This window comes from Sphaerodactylus townsendi, linkage group LG01, assembly GCF_021028975.2.
Source record: "Sphaerodactylus townsendi isolate TG3544 linkage group LG01, MPM_Stown_v2.3, whole genome shotgun sequence".
Lineage (NCBI taxonomy): Eukaryota > Metazoa > Chordata > Lepidosauria > Squamata > Sphaerodactylidae > Sphaerodactylus > Sphaerodactylus townsendi.
The window spans coordinates 48,954,476-48,978,362 of NC_059425.1; the positions used below are offsets into that span (position 1 = coordinate 48,954,476).

Sequence of the window (23,887 nt, forward strand, 5' to 3'; positions counted from 1 at the left end):
AGTGGGAGTGGGGTACAGCACAAGCGTATCTGCTTCATAAGACGGCAGATCCTTGGTTCATTCCTAAGCGTCTCCAGTTAGAAGCATCTCAGGCAGCAAGTACCTGGGAACTCCTCTGAAGAGTGGTTTTCAGGAAGGACAGATGACACTGAACTAGATGGGCCAATGCTTTTATTCAGCATGAGGCAGATTCATAAGTCCGTATGACTAAAATAAGTGACTGTCCATAGGTGCGGGTGCCCTGCTGCTTCATTTTACTGCTTTACAAATAGCAGTATAGTCTTTTTGAATAGGCTCATAAACAGTGGTGGGATCCAAATTTTTTAATAACAGGTTCCAATGGTGGTGGGATTCAAACAGTGGCGCCACCGCACACATGCACCTATTGGGCAGGGAGGTTGCTTTAGTAACCCCTTCTCGGCACTCAGAAAAAATGAGTAACCACTTCTAGAGAAGTGGTGAGAACTGGTTAGATCCCACCTCTGCTCATAAATTACAGGACAATAGTAAGTTGGGGCTGGGGTAACTGAAACAATCACCAGCAAATTAATGTCCCACATCCCTGAGTTGATCCACTCATAAGATCCTTTAAGGATCACTTCCTTGCATGTGAGCTTTAAAGAATATTAAGCTCCATATCCGAGGCTCTGTTAGGGACACAGATGTAGTATGGGTTCCTTTGAGGAACACAACCTTTTCTATAGCGAGGATCAGAACCTTTTATGTAGTGCCCTCATTTCTAACCCAAACATCTACGTGGTACCTACCCTGATTGGGTGCCAAGTAAAAAAAATCTATATACCAAGCATGTGACATGCATGTTGAGTAGGAAGCTTGTTTTTAACTGGATTATTGGATTTTATCACAAGGTTTTTATCTGCTGCTTAAGCATGTATTTATTATTCTGCGGTCTCCTCTGTAGACCTGTACTTTCCTCTGAAGAACAAGATTACTGTTTCTGCTTTACCAGTTTCATTAGCTTTAATGATTTAATGATTTGTTTTAGTTGATGTATTCTTTGTATATCACCTCAAGATCCCAACAACTGTAAGTCAACAGAAAAACAAGTTACATTAAAACAGAACATTACCTCCAGAGCATCAGCCAGAGGAGTGGCAAAGCAAATAAGGTTCAAGAAGTAATTTACTGAGCCCCAAACTCCCCAAAAAGCTGAGTAACTCCATGGTGCATTCTAAATGGTAAATATTGAAGATCCAAAAATATGTGCCAAGTATTATGTGCCAAGAGGCTGTTAAGGTAGATTTAGACTACCGTAGTTCTGCCTAATAGTGTGACAGAGGAATTTAATTCTACCTCTAAGAAAAGACAGAGTACCTGGCTGGGGTGATGAGCAGACTTGGCACCATTTAGTCTCACTGTTTGGAAAGGGCACCTGGTTCTTCTTGCTCACTGCAAATCTTACCTTTTAGTAGTGAATCCTAAGCCTTTATATTGGTTTCCCCACCCATACTTTATACCTAAGGAGAACAACTGAGGAAAAGTTTATTTTATAGAATCATAGAGCTGGAAGAGACCCAAGGGCCATCAAGGCCAACCCCCTGCAATGCAGGAACACATAATCAAAGCACTCCTGACAGATGGCCATCCAGCCTCTCTTTAAAAACTTCCAAAGAAGGAGACTCCATGACACTATGAGGTAGTGCATTCCACTGTCAAACAGCTCTTACTGTCAGGAAGTTTTTCCTGATGTTTAGGTCACTTTTCCTTCACCTTGAACCCATTACTCTGAACCCACACTGCTGACTCATATTCAGTTTGTAGTCTACTAAGACTCCCATATCCCTTTCACATGTAATGTTGTCAAGCCAGGTGTCACCCATCCTATATTTGTGCATTTCATTTTTTCTGCCTTTTTTCTGCCTAAGTGTAATATTGTAAAGGATTCAATGGTGTTGATGAGCGGGTCAGCCGCCTGGCCTTGACTACATTCCACAACCCGGGCGATGGGCCAGCATCTGCGGCGGAGGCCTTATCTCTGCGAGAGAGATGAGAACTCCGTTCCCATGGGAATCCGGGAGGCGGGATGGGATAGACAGAGTTATAACCTGTGCTTCTGGCGGGAGACTTTATTCCTGCCACGTCGTGTACGTGAGCTTTCTAGGATGTCTGAATAAACGGTCTTTTACACCAAAAAAGCCTTTTATTTCTGCTTCTATGGAATTCCTTACATTGTGGCAGGAATCGTAGTTCATCTATCTTCCTAGTGCAGTGGACCTCTGGTGTCTCGGCATGGAGAGGCTCGAATATTCACACTGTGGAAGGTGCGGTAGCCCCAAAGAGGAGCTCCGAAGCTTTCCCTTCTGGATTTGGGGGAGTCGGCGGGAGAAGCGGGTCTCGCTGGTAACTCTTTTCCCCGGTCCTCGTGTCGACATCGAAGTCTTCCCTTACTTCGTTGGGACGAGGGACGAGGGAGAGCGATCATGTGGACTTACATGAGTGCGTTTGGGGGAAGCTGGTTCTATGGATCGAGCGCCTGTGGATCCGGATATCTGCCCGTTTCCGTGTGGATTACAAACCTCAGATGCAACCTGTCACGGAGGAGACGGGTCTGACCACCTTTCATGCTGGCAACACAGGGAGTCCATTGAACGCGATTCCTGGACTCGTATTTTGGTGATGCTCCCAAGAATCCACCGTGGCATAGCACTTGGGGCCCGTCCACGGGCGACCACCCGCTTGAAACCGGGACTATATCGGGGATTGGGAGGGTATCCGCATTACCAGCTTCCGATCCCGGACCCCCCAGATCCCGGATCAGCAGCTGCACCTTGAGGGTGCCCCGTGGAGCCACGCGGGGTGGAGCACGATGTCCTCACGTTCTGATGAAGAGGAATCCGAAGAAAGCCTGCGATTCCTATATCCGGATCTATTCCCCTCCCATCAAAAGAGAGCTGGGATGAGGAAGTGGGCCGACTCGCGAGATGCCCAAGAAGCATGGGCCCGTGAGAGCGCCAGCTATATGGGAAGAGGAACGGAGAGCAGCTGCAGCAAGAGCGTGAAAACCTACACAGAGACCGGGAACAGCACAAAGAAAATCCAACTTCGAATTGGACCGTGCCAAAAGACGTGCTTTTCGCAACGGCAATATGTGCAGAACCTATCCAGTCCATGATAAGCAAAGTCACTGGAACACTCCAAACTGAACTTACAGCGTCAACGCCAAAACGTTTCCAGGCCTTTCGCGTGCAGCAAAGTGAACTAACTGCCCAGCTGTTCAAGCCAGAGACGGTAATCCTGGCCAAATCTGGAACGAGAGAAAGCAGCTTTGCATGCGCACCAGGATGCCTTATGACTCGCAAGCGAGAGAGATTTAGCCGCCTTTGGAGAGGGAACTGAAGAAGCAGCAGAACAAGATGCCCCAAGTTGGAGCTCTCACGCTGTCACTTCTGGTACAGCCAACGCCAGAAGCGCGGCGCTGCTGGGTCCTGCTACTCACAAGCATCTGCCACCTTCCAGGGACCGGCTCCCACTCAGAACACCAGCAGCACCGGGCGTTGGTACTCCCCACCTCCTGACCGATTCCGGCCCCTTCGCGCTGCCTCAACCCTCAGCATAACGCGCCGCCTGGCCCGGCGCCAAGGGCCGTGGAAAGAGGATATTACAGACCTCCAATACCTGCCACGTTTCGATGGGGACCGCTTCCAACTTCCTCTTTACTACATCCTACACACCTCGATGCCCACATGGAGGACTATGACGATTTGTACCCGGTCTGAACAGCGAAAAAATACGGGACATCGGTTCCGTCTTAGATGGGCTACGGCAGCCACGACTGGTTTGTGACTCTTTTGAATCTGCAAGATGAGGATACTTTCGCCGACGGTGCCGAAGCTGTTCCTCCAAGCCTTATAGGGCTCGCCTTCCAAGATCCGGTGCTGAAAATGAAGCTTTATCCAAGCATCTTCATCAAATCTTATTCAGCAAGGCAACACGGGCCGCTTTGCAGAATTTGCCCGTGAATTTTTCGCGTGCGCGGCTGCTCGACTCCTCCTGAGTGGCCTGGAGCCGCATGAAATGTGAATAATACTTCTCGGATGCTGTCGACGGCAAACTGCGATGGAAACGGTGTTTCTAATTCGGATTCCCCGCACCATTGCTGGATTGGATCGACTTGGGATCCCAGGTGGCGTCTCGCTTGGATTAAACTCGCTGCCGGGGGCCGCCCACGCCCAAAACCCGCCATTTCGCACCACCGCTTTCGCGACTCCCAAGCCAAGCCCAGCAGCCTCTACCGAGACCACCTCCGAGCGCCGTCGCATGCGTCTGGGATTATGTCTTTTACTGCGGAGGACCGGGTCATCTTAGCCCAGCCAACTGCCCGAAAAAACAGAAGCCAATCAGCTCCTGTCGCGCGCATCTCCCCATCTATAGCCAAGTTTTCCACACACGCAAAATCCGGGGCCGCTCTCTAACGGGCCTCGCTCTTAAGGCATGGTAAGCTACCGGCTACGCACTCCAGTGGAGGGGAAGCAGCTGTTTGCCTCTCTTCAGCCCCCCCCCCATGGATATGGGGTCTCGGACTCCAGATGCGGTGAGTGAAGGCAGCGCCCCATTACTTTATTCAAGCGCTTCTGGCCAACCCCGCTAAGCTATACTCGTATTATAGCCCTCAGCCCTTGTAGATTCTGGTGCTCCCCATTGTTTAATGCGGCCTCAGGGTGGCGGAGGAACTTTGGTCTAGGACTGAGTCCCCCCTGGCTAAGCTCCATACCTCGCTCACTCCAATGGACGCAAGTAGTCCCTCTCGGGGTCGGAAGGACCAGCCCTAGTCTCAAAAAACGCAACCGTCTCCTTCACAAGCGCTGACCATTGGGAAAAATTAGTTTTATTCTGGCGCCGGTGGCCAAACACTCCATAGTGCTGGGCATGCCATGGTTGTTGTTGCATGGAAACCGAAATTCATTTGGAAAGAAAGCGATCTTTAGAATTCACTGACCTCCCCAAGTGGAGAACACAATGAATTGGAGGGAAAACTCACCTTCTCCCTAACCCCCTTGGCTTCATCAGCTTATGCACGCACTAATTGCTCCCGATTCTACCGGGCATCTCCAATCGCTACCAAGATTTAGCCACAGAGTATTTCCCAGGAGCAAGAATGCTATCAATTGCCAATCCCCATAGAGACACTAATTGGACTGCAAAAATCGTATTACAGCCAGGGGCGAACTGCCCAAAGGTAGAATCTACCGCGATGAGTCCCAATGAGGAGAAGGAACTTCGTGCCTTTCTAGACAAGATACCCTTCCGCTCGCTGGTTCATATCGGGCGGGCTACCAAACACAATACATGCTGCTCCCATTGTTTGTTAAAAAAGGATGGGTCTTGTAAGGCTCTGCAACCGGGATTTCACCGAGGACTCAATGCGGTTTCCCTGTCCAATAAATACCTCTTTGGCCATTAATCAAGGACCTTTTTAGATGCATTGGGCAAGGGACGAGATTTTACTAAGTTGGATCTCTAAGAGAAGCTTACTACAGGGTCAGAATTGGCGGGAAGGCTATGAACATTTGACTGCATTTCTAACACCTAAATTTGGACAGTATGAATACTTTAATAATGCCATTCGGGTTAAGTGGGGCCCCCGGAGCTTTTATGGCCCTTATCAACGAAGTTCTCCATGATTTATTATACAAGGGAGTAGTGGGTGTACTTTAGACATGACGCTTTTAATTTATTCACAAAACCATGGAAGAGCATATGAAGCATTGGTTCGGGAAGTATTGAAACGCTTTGCTCAACAACTCCCTCTTTGCCAAACTTTCTAAATGTTGTTTCCACCAAACCTCTATCGACCATTTAAGCTACCGGATCTCTCTTCCCGAGGGGCTAAAATGGATCCTGCTAAGATTGACGCAGTCCTTCAATGGCCTCCCCTACCAATCTAAAGGAACTCCAATCTTTCCTAGGGTTTGCTAATTTCTATCGCGGACTTTATACCCCAATTCGCTGAACTGACTCTCCCACTCACAGAGGACCTCTTTACGACTAAGGGGTAAAGATCCACAGGCTGCCAAGCCCGGGCCCCCTTTCCTGGTTGGTCTAAAGAATGTCAGACAGCCTTTCAGCTTTTAAAAATCAGCTTTTACTTCAACCTAACCTATCCTGAAACAATTCCCTGACCCAGATCTTCCGCTTGTGGTTCACGGGATGCCTCGGACAAAGCGCTTGGGGCAGCCCTGTTGCAGAGAAATAAAGATGATAGGCTGGTTCCGTGGTGCTTATTTATCAAAGAAATTCTCCGGTGCTGAGCTCATCTGGACTGTAGGGGATAAAGAGACTGGCGGCCATCAAAGTAGCATCTTTCCACTTGGCGCATCATTGGCTGGAGGGGGGCTAAACACCCCTTTCAAGTTTGGTCGGATTCACAAGAACTTGGCCGCCTCTCTCCACCCCCCTCAAGATGTCAGCAAACAACTCCGCATGGGCCGCATTTCTTTTCTCGCTCTTTCACTGTCCATTTTTTCCCCGAAAACCAATAAACTGGCTGATGCGCTCTCGCGCCATTTACCCGGGAGGGGGGGTGGAGCTGCCTAATGGGATATTCCAAGCACTGTTCTCTCCTCCCAATTGGGGCTGGCTGTCACCCGATCTCAGAGATCGCCCACTCCTCCTTTTCTCCACCCATTCCTGAGCCTGGTCTCTCCTTTCCTACGGGAACCTCGGTGGAGGCGGGCTGCGCTGAGTCCAGCCAGCTGGAGGAAGGTGACTCCCACCATTGCGCCTCTGAGAATGGTGTTTGGCAGCAGGGGGGATTGTTGGTACGCGGCCTCCGCCCCTCCGTCAGCAGGCTCTCGAGGCCTGTCATGATGCCCGCCGGGCTGGACATTTTGGCTTCCTGAAAACTCTGCATTTGGCCCGCCGGCAATTTTGGGTGGGCGCTGGCGATGCGCAAGGACATCGAGACATATATTAAAGGTTGCTCTTGTTTGTGCTGAATGCCAAGAACGTTCCGTGAAAACCCTGCATGGTCTGTTGAAGCCTCTCCCGGTGGCCTCCCGCCCCTGGGAAGTCATCTCATGGATTTTATTAACCGATTTGCCAGAAAGTCAGGGCAACACGGTCTTGTGGGTGGTGGTGGGACTTATTTTCTAAACAAGCCCATTTCATCCCAGTGTACTGCTCACATCCCCTCCGCTCCTAAGTTAAGCCCGTCCTGTTCATTCAGCATATTTATGGAGCTCTACACTCCTGCCTCCGTTAAGGTGGTCTCCGACCCGGCTTGGGCCCCAATTCATTTCAAAGTTCTGGAAAGCTTTTCTGGGTTTGTTGGGGGCCGCCCCTGCTGTCGCCACCCTACCAGCCCCACCGCTCTCCCAAAGTGACGGTGCCCCAGTCAGAGCCCAGGAACCGAACAGAACCCTGGAGCAAGTATTTACGCTTGTTACACCAACTACCACCAAGCACGACCATTGGTGCGGGATTAGCGAATTCCGCTTTGCAGAATACGCCATATAATAATGCGGTTCTATAGCAGTACAAAAAAAAACCCCTTCGGAAATTGTAAGGTCTTTGGTCGGGTCCTTCCCTCCGCTGTCGCGAACTACCTGCGGAAGCTGTTGAATCCTCCTCGGAGTTTCAGCAGTGGATTTCTATCTCAATGGCCGAGGGTAAGTGGAAAATGGTCCAGGACTTGCCTTACAGCAGGCTAGCTAAAGACTCCCAAAAACTTCAAAGCGGATAAGCACCGCTCGGATTTCCCTTTGTGTGTGGGCGCCTGGGTGTATTTGTCTACCAAAAAATCTCTCAGAGACGTGCATAAATTTTTCAAAGAAACTGGGCAAAAGATTCGTGGGACCTTTTTCAGATTACTAAAGAGTGATTAATGATGATGTCACTGCCCGCATTGGACTTGCCTAATTCTCTAAGTAATATCCATCCCTGTCTTCCCATTCCAGTTTGCTCAAGGAGGCTCCCGTTTCTCTCGGCAAGTGTTTCCTGAGTACTTGCGACTCACCGTGGAGAGACCCCCCACCGACTATAATTGGATGGCCACAAGCATTACTTAAATTGACGCTTCTTTATCCTGGACTCTGCGTTTTAATCGCAAACGCTTTTGCAATATTTAGTCTCTTGGGTGGGATATTCCTCTGGGTATAATCAATGGGTTTATTCCTAAAATATTGACAGCCTCCGCCTCATCATTTCTGCTTTCCATCGCACCTTTCCGCGACAAACCTGGGGGAGAAGTCTTTTAAGGGAGGCAGAGTGTAAAGGGATTCAATGGTGTTGATGAGCCCGGGTCAGTCACGCCTGGCCTTGGACTACATCTCCACAACCCGGGCGCATGGGCCAGCATCTGGCGGTGCGGAGGGGCCTTTATCTCATGGCGAGAGAGATGAGGAACTCTCCTGGTTCCCATGGGAATCCGGGAGTGGGGGGATGGGATATGACAGAGTTATAACCTGTGCTTCTGGCGGGAGACTTTATTCCTGCCACGTCGTGTACGTGAGCTTTCTAGGATGTCTGAATAAACGGTCTTTTACACCAAAAAAGCCTTTTATTTCTGCTTCTATGGAATTCCTTACAAATATCCTACATTTATCTCTGTTGAAATTCATTTTGGGGTGTTGTGTGGTTTCCAGGCTGCATGGCTGTGTTCTAGTAGCATTTTCTCTTGCATCTGTGGCTGGCATCTTCAGAGGATCTGATGGTAGTAAAGCAAGTAGAGTATATATACCTGTGGAATGTCCAGGGTGGGAGAAAGAACCATTCACATTGGTTAACAAGTGTAAAGGGTGCAATTACAACAGCCCTGCTTAAGCTAAACAGGTCTCAGTCAGGCCAGGACCTAGATGGAGAGTCAGTGTGATATAGTGGTTAGTGTGCTGGATGAGATGCTGAGAGACTCAAGTGAAAATCCGCACTCTCCCATGGCCAAGTGATGCTGGACGAGCCACTTTCTCTCATTCTAACCTATGTTACAGGGTGACTATGTATGGAAGAAGCGGAAGGGCAGTGAACACTGCTGCAAGCCACTGTGGGTCCTCCCAGTGGTGGTGGGGAATTAATAAACCTAAAATCTCCTGGGACCCTTTTGTATATCACCTGGAGAAGAAAGGTAGAATATGTAATAAATAAGAATTGTCTCAGATCTCCAAAAATGTTTGATGGGTTATTTTTTTTTGATTCAGAATGTATTAGTGGCCTCAACAGATTTGAGATGTGCCAACCAAAATGTTCAGCTTCATGACACTTGATAACTTTGAACACCCCTGCCAAGGTCCAGAACGCACAATATAGCTGTCGTAACATTCTCTAATGTGACACGCAGAAGTAATATTGCATGCTGTTAATGCAGCTTAACTCGATTACACCCATATGGTAGCATCTGCATAACAGGTTTAGCTGCTTAGCAACCAATGCACAAGGCGATCAGGTAAAATGAATTACAAGTTGTTGATGAGCCCCAGACAAATACAGCACCAGTCAGCCAGCCACTCTAATTCACACTGTAAATTACAAATGACACATTTTTGTCCCTGAAGCCATTATTATAAGAGAAATTAGGCTACAGTTCACCAATCGGTTATGGGACAGGGCTTAGAAACATAGCCTTCAGTGGGGCTGGAATAGGACTATTCTACAGGTGTTTTGCTACAAAAGAGCACAGCAAACACAACTCTCTTATCATCATAACCGGAGGATCAGCTTATTAAAAACAAAACAAACCTTAATGTATTACATTAATGTACTACAAAGCTTAACATTTTGTGGGCACCCCTTTTTTAGCTGTCAACAGATCATGCTTTTATTTATTAACATTTTGCCAAGAAATGATCCCACAGTCTCTCAGCTGAAGCATCCAAGGCTGTCGCCATTCAAAGTATCTGGTTAGTGAGAACATTTTTGGTGTTTTCATTCACAGTACAATAAATCCCAGTGTTGCAAAATAGAGTCAGGCAGAATTGTTTAACGTGGACAGAGCTGAGTTTATGACACTCAGTGGTGGGATCCAAAAATGTTTATGACAGTGGTGGGATCCAAAAATGTTAATAACAGGTTCCGATGGTGGTGGGATTCAAACAGTGGCGCAGCCGCACACACGCACCTCCAGTCCCTATTGGGCAGGGAGGTTGCTTTAGTAACCCCTTCTCGGCACTCAGAAAAAATGAGTAACCACTTCTAGAGAAGTGGTGAGAACTGGTTAGATCCCACCTCTGGACACTGTGTGTTAAGACTGTTTAAGCACTTTGGATTATTAATTTAAGGTGTTAGTTTAATAGTCTCCCCCTCACCTTTTCAAGGAACCCCCTGCCCAGATCCACAGCCACAATGGAAAAGGCCTAGGCTGTAGCCAATGCCAGATATATCTCCCTGAGTGATGGGACAGCCAGCAGATGGCTGCCTGCTGACAGCCATTTGGTGACAGTAGTTGGTGCACATGGACCTACAGAAGGAGAGAGTCCTTCAAATATGACGGTCCCAGGTTGTGAAGTGTTTCAGAGGTCTTAGTCAGCACCTTGAACTGAACTCAGAAGCAGACTGTTAGCCAATGTACATGTTTCAACATGGGCAATATATGCTCCTAGTGGCTTGTAGCATATGACTAGTTAGGGGGGTACAGGGTCCTTGATTAAAGTGTGAACAAGCTACGAGTATACAGGACATCATTGTTGCTCACTATAAGGGATTCATCACCACAACACATTAGGACTCACTGTATAAAAGATCTGATAGGTACCCAACCAATGTGACAAGGCACTGAGCAAATGACTGGGTACATTCAGCACAATAGCATAAGATGTGTTGTTCAGTATTACATTGTAGTAAAAAAAAGTGCTCTATGGAAAACGTCTCCAAAGGCCACACCCTATGATATCTGCAGCTAACTCCTCTCTCAGGAGAGCATCATTGATTCTCAGCTCCAGTTTAGTCTTATCCATGAGGAATTATTCAGTAGAGAATGTGTATGTGTGGGGCTGTATTGTGTAGAATACAACACACAATGTATTGTCGAAGGCTTTCACGGCCGGAATCACTTGGGTGCTGAGTGGTTTCCGGGCTGTATGGCCGTGTTCTAGCAGCATTCTCTCCTGACGTTTCGCCTGCATCTGTGGCTGGCATCTTCAGAGGATCTGATGTTGGAAAAGCAAGTGGAGTATATATCTGTCCAGGGTGTGTGGGGAGTGTCCAGGGTGGGTGGGAAAACCTTGTCTGTGAGTAACAAAGGCGGCAACCAGGTCAATAGTTGAGGGCATCTGAATAGAAGTATGAGTAACAATGAAGACTATAGCCTGGGAGTAACCCTGTAGATAGCAAGGTCACTGGTGGGAGCATCTGAATAGAAGTATCCTGGCCTTTTGTTCTTTTGTCTATGGTCATCCTGTGTTTGTGTGGAGCTGGTTTGACACAGTCTTGACTCCTAGTATTTTTCAACACTGGCAGCCAAGTTCTGTTCCATTTTCAGAGTTTCTTCCTTCCCTGTTAAAATTGTCCATGTGCTTATGGATTTCAATTGCTTCTCTATGAAGGCTGTCTGGATCGTGAGTGGCTTTCAGGAGTGGTCCAGAATTTCTGTTTTTTTCAAATAATATTCTATGTCCAGGTTGGTTTATCATATGTTCTGCTATTATGATTTTTTCTGGCTGAAATAGTCTGCAGTGCCTTCGCGGTTCTTTTGATAATGCGGTCTGAAGGCGCTGCGCTTGGTGGTTCCTATGTAGACTTGTCCACAGCTGCATGGTATGCATAGACTCCTGCAGTAGCAGGAGTGATCCCTCTTATCCTTTGCTGAACGTAGCATCTGTTGAATTTTTCTTAGTGGGTCTGTAGATTATGTTTGTAGCTTCTCTTCTCAGCTTCTTCATCAGTTTTCCTATGCTATCAGTGGTTCCTTTGGATGTATGGTAAGAACACTTTCCTCTAGACAGATAACAGATATTCAAGCACAAAAACTCCAATCACCATCCAGGGCAAAAAGGAGCAACCATAAAAAACCTTGGTACATCAGCTAAACAGAATCTGTGAACCTCAATTTCCCTAGCAAGATGAATTGAATTCACCTAAACAGGGCTCTACAGGCTAATGGTTACTCTAATACAGAAATCAGAAGGGCTGCAAGACCAAGAACAAGCCACATGAACAAAGCATAAAGAGCCATCTAGAGGGTGAAAGTGTTCTTACCATACATCGAGGGGAACCACTGATCGCATAGGAAAACTGGATGAAGAAGCACAACCCACAAACAATCTACAGACCCACTCAAGAAAAATTCAAATAACAGATGCTACTGCTTCTAGCAAAGGATATTAAGAGGGATCCCTCTCTAGCTACTGCAGGAGTCTAATATCGCATTACCATGCAGCTGTGGACGTAAGTCTACATAGGAAACCACCAAACGCAGAAGCACACGACACGACAAAGAACAACGACGAAAGGCACTGCAGACTATTTCAGCCAGAAAATCAGCAAGTGCCAGCAGAACATATGATAAACCAACCTTGACATAGAATATTATTTTAAAAAACAGAAATTCTGGGACCACTCTGAAAGCCACTTCACTGCCAGACTACACATACAGAGAAGCTAATTGAAATCCATAAGCACATGGGACAATTTTAACAGGGAAGGAAGAAACTCTGAAATGAACAGGAACTTGGCTGCCAGTGTTGAAAAAATACTAGGGTCAAGCACTGGTGTCAAACCAGCTCCACACACAAACACAGTAGATGACCATAGACAAAAAAGAAACAAAGGCCAGGGATACTTCTATTCAGATGCTCCCACCCAGTGACCTTGCATATCTACACAGGTGGGCTACTCCCAGGCTATAGCTCCTCATTGTTACTCATAACTTCTATTCAGATGCCCCCTCAACTATTGACCTTGGTTGCCGCCTTTGTTACCTGCTACAGACAAGGTTTTCCCACTCCACCCTGGACACTCCCCCCACACACACCCTTCTGGACAGATATATATACCCACTTGCTTTTCCAACATCAGATCCCTCTGAAGATGCCAGCCACAGATGGTAAGGCTAACGTCAGGAGAGAGAATGCTGCTAGAACACGGCCATACAGCCCGAAACCACTCCAAGCAGCACACAAACACACACAATAATCATTTGGAATAGTTTCTAGCCTATAGACTGTGGGGGGGGTAGGGGAACTGCGGTTCGGGTATCGAGTCCGCGATGCGCTCTCTGCTCTTGCATCATGCTGCTCCACTGTCGGTGCCGGGCTGCCTTATCCTTGCCCGCTCACTCTGGTAAGGCAGCAGGGCGGGCGCACTCAATTGCCTCGCGAGCTGGCTGGGCTGCACCGCGGCTTCTGCCCTGCTCGCCTTCAATCTCTGTTGGGCTGGGCAGGCTTTCCTCGCAGCCGGGCGCAGGCTGAGCTGCTGGTCCCATCCTTGTTCACTCCTTGACGATCCATGCACTTCTCTCAGAATGAGCTGGAGTAAAGGTAAAACCCCAATATATCCAGTGTGTTATCTTTTATTTCTAAATGTCAAACATTATTTTATGCGTACCTGGGTGTTTTCTTTTTCCCTATGGAAAATGGGTCCAAAATGGTTCTTTGAGTGTTGGGAAGGTTGCCTCCTACCCCTGCTATAGACCCTGTAGAAGTCTCCTGGTTCACACCTAGAATGCAGAAACACATCTTTAATTGATCTATGAACCTCTAAATCATGGGCTGCATTATCTGTTGGACACTATGCACAGTCCCCTCACATAACAAGGTTTTCTTACATCATATCTACATGTTGCACTTCTCCTGTGGGTCTCATGTGATCAGATATGCACCTGGAATTCTGTGCTGGAAATTCAGTGCCCATCCAGGCTCAATTTGGGCTGGGACCTGGGCACACAGAGAGGATTCTCACGCTTTCCCCCTGTGCCATTTTACTGACTTGATACAGCCCCAGATGAGCTCAGTGTACCCTATTAGCACACGTGGAAACCCCAATGAGCAAAATGGCCTCCTGGGATCACTTCAGGTCAGGGAAATTGAACTGTGGTAAGGATAAAGTCCCTTCTCCTCATTGGCTACAGTTGAAATCAGTTCCCATATGCCTAGGAATTGTGTTCCAAGTGGGGAGGTGCAGGTAGATTGCATGAACGCAGGAAAAACAACCTGTTGTTAGGTCCTGAAAGCTGTCATGAGGTACTGCAAAAGAGGATATCCACAGGCTCTTACAAAAGAGGGAAAACACAAACAACTGTGTTAGCCTAACTGTGTCACAGCTTACAGTAAATATGTTACATTATATGTTACTACATAGCCATACATTCCCAGCAGCCTATCTCGAAATAAGGATGAACACTGAATTTCTTGAAAGTACAACCCCAAAACTGAGTACAAACTGTAATTTAATAAACTGCACATTAATTCTATAAAATGTCTTTCAATTTTTGTGTATAGACTCATTTTCAGAGGAAAACAATGATAGAGGGATATGACTTGCCTCAACAAGCCCACTTGTTTCAGGAATCTGGTGACAAAACAGAATTGATTTTTGACAGCCACATGGTATTGGTCAATGACTGGGAACTGTGGAACATCTTCAGAACATGGCTGTTATGGGTTTTCCAAGCTGTGCAGCTATGGTCTGCTAGTTTTATCTCCTAGACCATGGCCACACAGCCTGGAAAACCGGAAATAGTCGGTTGATTTTGGCCCTAAAAACCTTTGACAACACCTTCAGCGTGACTCAGCTGAGTTCCTATAATTGAGTTCCAGCTAGTATCTGCCCTACAACTCTTGAAAAGAGTCTGTTCAAAGCACACTGAGGAGCAACAGAACCCCTTGAAGTGGCAAAATGTGTCTTTTACCAGCACCACACAGTTGCATATGGCTGGTGGAGACTGACCCTGGTATAGACCAGTGATTCCATTTCTCCTGGGAAACGGTTACCAAAACTTGTCCTTCCCTGGTATGCTCGATGTTTGAAGATCATTTCAGTGCAGACAAATAGAACAAAGATATGAATTCCACCTCCATACGAAAACACTGACAATGCAGTAGGAAACACTAAGCAGTTTTATTAGTTCTGCACGGGTTGTCACTATTTCTACACCATTTCTATGGGACACTGAGGCAGATTAACGGCAGCATTCAAACATTCTGATTAGAGTTTTTTTTCCAAGACCTTCATAAGCTCAGGAGAGCTGTGAATTCCTGACGTGTTTTTGTAACATTCTTTTGCTTGCAGTCCAGAAGAGGGATTTCGCATCTGAAATCCCAAATGAAGAACATACCATAGTTCTCAGATAATCACCTTTCAGCCCTAATATCTCAGCTGATTCATCTTTAAAACATGCAAAAGTCCCCACAAGAACTGCACTGTTATGACTGTAAAGAGTTTTCCAGCATTGACTGCCTAAGATCACTTTCATAGGGATAACAAGATGGACCTTTCAGATCTGTTTCACTGGCAAAATCCAATCCATTTTAACTTCTGCCAGGGCTTAATACATGCAAACTACATCTGAGCAAAAATATCTTTCCAATAAAAGTGTCATGAGTTGTGTTTAATCATGGTGTGTACATTTGAGACATTGAGACATTTCAAATAATGTTAAAATTAATTTGAATACAGCTACTGTTAATATTTGTATGAAGTTATGTAAGCAACAATATCAGCCAAAGAAACCAAAGTAATTTTTTTGCTTCTTTAGTGCCACCTTCTGGTTCTTGAGAGACACTACGCAACATAAATTGAACAACATTCAAAAGAAAGTCCACTCATTTCAAGAAAAGATATTGGTGAATTATGCAACTCTTGTCCCTTTTTAATATTTGCCATAGAAATCTTCACAGATAATTTTTTTGCCTTGTTTGACAAAATGTGCAATATATTTATATTTCACATATGACTGTCAATGCAATTTCCTCCAAAAAAACCCCTCCCATCATATCATCAGTGTAGTAATGGCATGTCTTTGGAGATGTGTACTCCACTTCAATAGCTTTGCCAAATAATCCATGGCAGTTATTTCTGTTTTCTAAATATTTTCTCCAACACATTCATCTTAACCCAGCAAAAAGAAATTGTGGCTGATCAATCCACTGGGACTTCAAATTAATCACAGCTAAGTCTCCCTGTACCGCTTTGATGTCAATTTAGATGCAATTAATTTTTGCTGGATTGCAACTGGTTCATTTTAAGCCTTCTTTTCCATATAAATAAGTTGAAATTGCTCCCTACAACAGGGACAATTATGTGTCAGTTTTTCATGCATTCATCTGACAGTGGTTTCCTACGCCATTACTCTTCTCTACTGAACAAATATTCTGTTTCAAATATAATGTCCAGGGCACAAAATTCTACCTAACCTCCAAACAGACCACTATCAATGTATTGTCGAAGGCTTTCACGTTGATTGGTCCTGAGTTTTGGTGGAAGTTTCCGAGCTGTGGAGAAGGCTGGTCTCAGGGATTTTAGGCCCCTCAACGCCACTCTGCATCTGTGGCTGGCATCTTCAGATGCAGGCGAAACGTTAGGAACAAAATCCACCAGACCATGACCACACAGCCCAGAAAACCCACCAGAACCAGACCACTATCAGTTGAGTCCAGCAGCCCAAGGGTCAGGTTGCAGGATACACATCCTTTCCACCATCGTCCAAAGAGACATTGGTTTGTGACATTGCATTGTTACTTCAGAAGGCAACTTGACAAAGACCATCACACAGACCCGACTGCATGCAACATCCTCAGGTCTGGCTAGCAGAGCAATTTCACTTAGCCTACCTTGGTCTGGAAGCAGCAGTAGAGCTGAGTTAGGTAGGGATGTTTCCGTGCTAATGCCAGAATGCGTTTCTCTGTCATTGTACAGTCCACATCATCATCTTGTAGGATGACATCTTTCTTTAAGACTTTTACTGCGTACACTTCATCTTTCCCTTTGAGCTCAGCTAACATGACCTAGAACCACAGAAAAGGTCCATTACTACACACAGCAGGCATATTTTAGAAATTATGTAAGAAAAACATACAGCTGGAGAAGGATTGCCCAAACGTAAATGCGACAGACAGTCTTGATGGAAAGCATCGCTTACAACAGCTATACAATAAGAAACCAGGCATATACATTCTATTACAAATAAATATTAGGACATTAGTAGGTTTACAATTACTGGAACTTATAAAACATTAGTAAATATTTTGAAAATCATGGAGATCTGACTGTTGTTCAATATTCATGCCTCTGGGGTTAGTTGTAGCTCAAACTGTCTTGGCATTAAAAATATTTTTTTCCCTGAAATATGCACATCCCCACCTAGAGCTCTTCTTATGGTAGAATATGCACAGAGAGCATTGAGCAACATATGAAATGCCACTGATTTGTAACACCTAGTGCTGGCTCCATGTTTGTATTAGGGAGAATTCCTTATGTCTGCAAGAGTGACACCTCTGTATACCCCAGAAGCAGATACATATACATTTCACTCCAGAGGAGTGTCACTGCTTTCAGTCAGGAAGTCCCCAAGCAAGCAGGTCTAATGCTATAGCCCCAGTTTTGAGCAACTGTACAGCAAGTTTTCCATACAAAAGAAGGATTCAGTTATTTAGTAATCACAAATTCCACAGTCTACGAGACTGAAAAAGATAGCTTGAATGTCAGGCACAATCCATGGGAGAAAACTGAATATGTGTCTAATTAACACAAATAAATTAGAGCTATGGTGGCGAATTGGCCATGCTGGCAGGGGCTGATGGGAATTGTAGTCCATAAATATCTGGAGAGCCATAGGTTCGCCACCACTGAGAGTGTTGGGAGTAGGGCATGAGTGAATATCTGAAGAGCTCCACTCATGATGAAGTAATTCTACAACCCCTTCATTACATTGGTGAGCCAAACCTCATTTGCCATATCACTACAAAGCTATTGAGTAGGTTTAGTGGTGGTATAGTAACTAAATGAACACTTAGTCATATGTCGAATCATGCATTCCAGATAGGCTAACTGGATTGTGTGAATTAGTCATTAGATTTAGGGTTCGTGTCATGACAAACTTGGGACCTTATTTAGAGCAGCTCCATGAAGCACCATGCTTTATGTGGCATTTTTATTTGTCATGGATACACTAGCACTACACTAGCCCTCTTGCTACAAACACAAGTTCAAGAAGGTGCTATTTCCCATTTATGGCTCCCAGGAACACACACACAGAGCTTTCATGCTTTGGGTGTTTGCTGCAGGAAATACCGGTATAATGTTGAGTTTTAGATACAGCGCAGTGCGATGGTTAGAGCACTAGGCCAGGGAGACTGGGATTCAAATCTGCATTCAGTCACAGAACATATTAGGTGACCTTCAGCTACTCACCACGCTTCAGCCAAATCTATCTCACAGCACTGCTGGGAGGACACAGGGAAGGAGGAGAACCATGTGTTCTATCACGAGCTCTTTGGTGGAAGTTTAGAATAAAAACATATGAAATAAATATTATGCAATATGGCAACTATGACCCTGCTATGTAGAAATGTCCTGATCTATGACCCAAATGCATGTTTTCAATATAGTGAGCATCACTGCTGAAGTACTTATGAAATTCCTTGGTGTCCTAATTAACTTCCTTGGAGCACAGGTCTAGGGCCCAGGAACGGTGGCCATCTTGCCTATAACATTGTTTGTCCTCCAAATTTCTAGTGCCTTTCATCTGAAACTGCCTCAAACCATTGGACGCCCTTTGCTCAGTATTGTCTGCTCTGACAGGCTGCAGATCTCCAGGATCTTCAGAAGGGAAAAGTCTTTCCCAACATGCCTTTCTCAGGCAATGCTTGGGATTGAAAACCAGGACCCTCTGTGCACAGTTGGCATACTCTTCCTAGTTTGCACATACGTGGCTGAGAAACTAAAATAATGAACTAATGGTGTTGCCTGCCAGGAACCACAAAATGAAGAGATTCAAAACTGCCACTTTCTTCATCTTGAAATTCACCTCTGAAATGCCTCTTTACAGCAGCAGCAGGAGGCAGTGAAAGCACAGATTAACATTTACACACCTTGTTGAGTCTGTATAGCTGGCAGGTTGAAAAACAAATCATTTGACTTGCAAACTGAGGTAATGCAGACTGGAAATCAGCTTCAGAGAAAATAAAAGTTAAAACCCCTACATAGCACCTTCTGTAGTCAGGTGTCTTGAGAGAAGGCGTCAGGTTAAGTTTAGCATTTCGATCAGACATATTTTCCCTTAACACACCAATAAGATTTTTTGTGGTATAAGCTTTGGATAGTCAAAGTTTCCTTCGTCAGATAGCACGGACTCTTGAAAGGTTATATCCCAAAAATCTTATTGGTCTCTATGATGCTATTGGACTCCAATCTAGTTGTTCAAGTGAAGATCAACACTCAACTGCCCTCTGAAATAATCCAATACTGATATTTTCTTTAAATAGCCGTATTAGAGTTGGGGTCCTTCTTTAGCATCAGAGGTATGTAGAAAAACACAGCTTTTAGTCAATTCTGATGGCTCCTATTAGGGCACATCCTAAAAATGATCAAGGTAAGGTAGGACACTTGGATGACATTCAGCTAACTTGGGTGTAATAACTTACATGATATAAAGCATACAGCATTTTCACAAAAACTGATGACTGAATATGATGGGCGTGTACACTGAACTTATATCATTTATCAATTGACAAATTTTCCCAGGGTGCAAATGTACATGGCAGCTTTGAACTTTCACTATGGGTAAGATGTTGGCAGGTAAGTCAGTGCAATCAAAGTCATGGAATCAGCACAAAGAACAAATTGGTGTGTCATGCATGCTGTCACTCAGTAAAGGGTCAGGCAATTGAGATATGCTGCTACCACCACCACAACTCCACACTCTAGCCAAAATAGCCTGATATTGCAGAGATTCTAGACTGCCTTGCCCTGCAACATGAATAAATTACAAGAGATGGATGTTAGTCATTAGGGATGCCATCAAATGTAAAAGTGAATAGATTTGGTGTGTCACTATTTTCTGAAAGGAAGTTCTTCTGGGTCTGGACTGATTCCTTGTTTAGTAGGCTATGGGGCAGTCCTGCTCAGACACTTGTCGAATGAGATGCTGCTAGGATACAGAACTAGCTGGAACTCCTTTGGTATGGATTTTGCCCTCCTTGCCTTCCCTTCAAATGAAAAGAAGGGATATCATAACCCACACAAGAAAACCATGCTGTAATGAAAGGTGAACAACACACATATGGCAGCACTCACAATTTTGCTCCCCCTTATCAGTAATCTATATTGCTTTCAATGTACAGTGCAAAAGTAATCAAGCAGCAATTAGAGACTACCCACCTTTCCAAAGCTGCCTTTCCCTAAGACTTTAATGAAGTTAAACTCTTCGAGGCCCATGCGCTTCATCTGGGCTTTGACGTCCCCATTTTCACCGTTCTCCCCAAGTGCGTTTAACTGGTTGTCCGTTGAGGCGGTTCCTGCTCCTTGGTGTTCTTCTCCTCGATTGTCAAATGACAAAGCCTTCCTAATGTTATTTTCAAGCTCTGTAATTTCTGTGAAAAATAATTAATTAATACAACTGTTTGCGATTTGGAGGGTTTTTTTGTGCAAGTTGCTTTGATATTAATTTTTGGGGAAATTTCTAAGATGCATGGTCTGTTATGCCCAACAGAAGCCTTCACTTCCTTCAAAGCCCATCTCCTCTGCGAAGTTTGTTGGCACAAGCCCTCTCCTTAAAGAACCTAAGTATGTGCACAAGCATGTGATGAATGCATGTTCCTGCCCTATTTATCCTGCCCCCTCCTCCCTTCCATTTGTCAAACGTTAAATAGCAACACTATCATCACCATAATCAACAGCAACCACAGTAGCAACGACTGCCTTTCCAGGAAAGAGAGAATTATAATTGGTTGTCTTTCCTCTTTTCCTTTCATATAATTTTAGGTGTCCAAGGAACAGGAATTGTTGGGGACTTGGTAGGAGAATATGAGCCTCAGACTAGAGGGGAAGGGGGTTGTGCTCATGCAGATCCTCTTCGTTGTCCTGCAGAGCATTTCTTGGATACGTCTCCTTGGTCTTGCTGTGGACCTTCCAAAACAGACTTACAGTCTGTAGACAAGTAGTCTGCTTTGCTAGACAGCTGCTAACCCTGTTCTCAAAAGTACGCAACAGTTGCTGTGATTTCATGCCAACACACTTATGCAACAACAGAACTTTTCCTCTCCTCAAGCCCTTGGTGAATTTTCTTATCCTTGGATAGTGGGTTAGGGATACATTTGTCAGGGCTGTGTTAACAGGAGAATGCCTTGATTAGGGTTAAGGGCTTCCAGGTCTATCACTCTATGAAATTATAGTGCACACCTGCAATGGGAATTGCACAGATTCTAGAAAATGTTACATCAGTGGCCATCCCAGCTTTCCCAGTAAGCAGGTCCTGGCAAAGTCCATATCTCAAGGTATTGTAATCAGACATATTACAAAAGGACTAAAGGTCATTCTTAAGACTGATGAGTTATAGGCCCAAATTAGAGGACTAATAGTTGAGTGGTAGAAACCAGACTTTGCATTTATTTAGTTAAGGTAACTGTGTTCTGAATTTTCTTGCATTTAAGAAGCAGAGTACACAAATCAAAATTGCAAGTATTAACAAAATCACAACACAAAATCAACTAAAAAAATGCAAATATGTGAAGATGCCTTACACAGAGTGAGCCCATTCATAAGAACATAAGAACAAGCCAGCTGGATCAGACCAAAGTCCATCTAGTCCAGCTCTCTGCTACTCGCAGTGGCCCATCAGGTGCCTTTGGGAGTGCACATGTAGGATGTGAACGCAATGGCCTTCTGCTGTTGCTCCCGATCACCTGGTCTGTTAAGGCATTTGCAATCTCAGATCAAAGAGGATCAAGATTGGTAACCATAAATCAACTTCTCCTCCATAAATCTGTCCAAGCCCCTTTTAAAGCTATCCAGCTTAGTGGCCATCACCACCTCCTGTGGCAGCATATTCCAAACACCAATCACACGTTGCGTGAAGAAGTGTTTCCTTTTATTAGTCCTAATTCTTCCCCCCAGCATTTTCAATGAATGCCCCTGGTTCTAGTATTGTGAGAAAGAGAGAAAAATTCTCTGTCAACATTTTCTACCCCATGCATAATTTTGTAGACTTCAATCATATCCCCCCCTCAGCCAGCCTCTCCAAACTAAAGAGTCCCAAACGCTGCAGCCTCTCCTCATAGGAAGGTGCTCCAGTCCCTCAATCATCCTTAAGGTTCCTCTTCTGCACTTTTTTTCTATCTCCCTCAATATCCTTTTGAGATGTGGCACCAGAACTGACACAGTAATTCCAAGTGCGGTCGCACTCCACTGCTTTTATAGAAGGGCATGACAATCTTTTGCAGTTTTATTATCAATTCCTTTTCTAATGATTCCCATCATAGAGTTTGCCTTTTTTTACAGCTGCCATGCATTGAGCTGACATTCCCATGGAACTATCAACTAAGTCGCCTAAATCCCTTTCCTGGTCTGTGACTGATAGCCCTGACCCCTGTAGTGTGTATGTGAAGTTTGGATTTTGCCCCACGCATCACTTACATTTTGCTACATTGAACTGCATTTGCCATTTCTGAGCCCACTCACCTAATTTATCAAGGTCCGCTTGGAGCTCTAATCCTTTGTGGTTCTCACCAATCTCTACATAATTTGGTATTATCCGCAAACTTGGCCACCACGCTACCCACCCTACTTCCAGGTCATTTATGAATAAGTTAAAGAACACTGGTCCCAAAACGGATCCTTGGGGGACACCACTCCCCACATCTCTCCATTGTGAGAACTTCCCATTTACACCCACTCTTTGTTTCCTGTTTCTCAACCAGTTTTTAATCCATAGGAGGACTTCCCCTCTTATTCCTTCATAGCTGAGTTTTCTCAACAGTCTCTGGTGAGGAACTTTGTCAAAAGCCTTTTGGAAATCCAAGTAGACAATGTCCACCGTTCACCCTCTCTGTCCACATGCCTGTTTACACCCTCAAAGAACTCTAGTAAGTTTGTAAGACAGGATTTGCCTCTGCAAAAGCCATGCTGACTCTTTCTCAGCAGGTCTTGCTTTTCTACATGTTTTATAATTTTATCTTTAATGATAGATTCTACTAATTTACCAGGAACAGATGTCAAACTGACTGGCCTGTAACCCCCCTAGATCCTTTCTTAAAGATTGGTGTGACATTGGCCATCTTCCAGTCTTCAGGGATGGAGCCTGATTTCAGGGATAAGTTGCATATTTATTTGTTTATTTATTTTATTTATTTAGGCTTTTATACCGCCCCATCCCCGAAGGGCTCTGGGCGGTGTACAGCATGTAAAAAGACAGTATAAAATAAGTTAAACATTTAAAAGCAGCGATAAACCCAGAAATTTGGTTTGCACAATCTCAATAAATTGAGATATAATTAATAAATAGTTAATTGGCGCCCAGTGTTCCACATTTAAAATTCCCTCTCCCCTGGGAAGGGAGGCATGGCGAGTCTCATTCGATGGTATGTGGCCTAGATGTCAGGGGAAGTGAGAAGATCAGCAATATTAAAGTGAGAAGATCAGCAATTTCATGCTTGAGCTCTTTAAGAACTCTTGGGTGAATGCAATCTGGGCCAGGGGATTTGGTAACATTTAGTTTATCAATGGCTGCCAGAACTTCTTCCTTGTCTACCACTATCTTCGCTTAGTTCCTCTGATTCTCTCCTAAGAAGCTTGGTTCAGGTGCAGGAATGTTCCTCACCTCCTCTTGGGTGAAGACAGATGCAAAGAATTCATTCAGCTTCTCTGCAATCTCCCTGCCATCTTTTAGCACACCCTTTGTTCCTTTGTCATCTAACGGGCCTACCGGGCTCTCTTTGCTGGCTTCCTGCTTTGATGTACTTGAAGAACTGTTTGTTGCTGGTCTTGATGTTCTAGAGCCATGCTCTCT

At 45.1% G+C, this 23,887-nt stretch overlaps 1 protein-coding gene across 2 annotated transcripts in view; it reads right to left on the minus strand.

The window, feature by feature from the left end:
• Window positions 1-23,887, minus strand: part of PRKCE (protein kinase C epsilon) — a 391,410-nt gene that overhangs the window by 88,887 nt on the left and 278,636 nt on the right. For both annotated transcript variants that reach the window (XM_048482750.1, XM_048482757.1), the window contains exons 9-10: window positions 20,263-20,474; window positions 16,716-16,889 (exon numbers count right to left, since the gene is read on the minus strand). In XM_048482750.1, the coding sequence (XP_048338707.1) occupies window positions 16,716-16,889; window positions 20,263-20,474 (386 nt within the window). The remainder of the gene's footprint in view (window positions 1-16,715; window positions 16,890-20,262; window positions 20,475-23,887) is intronic.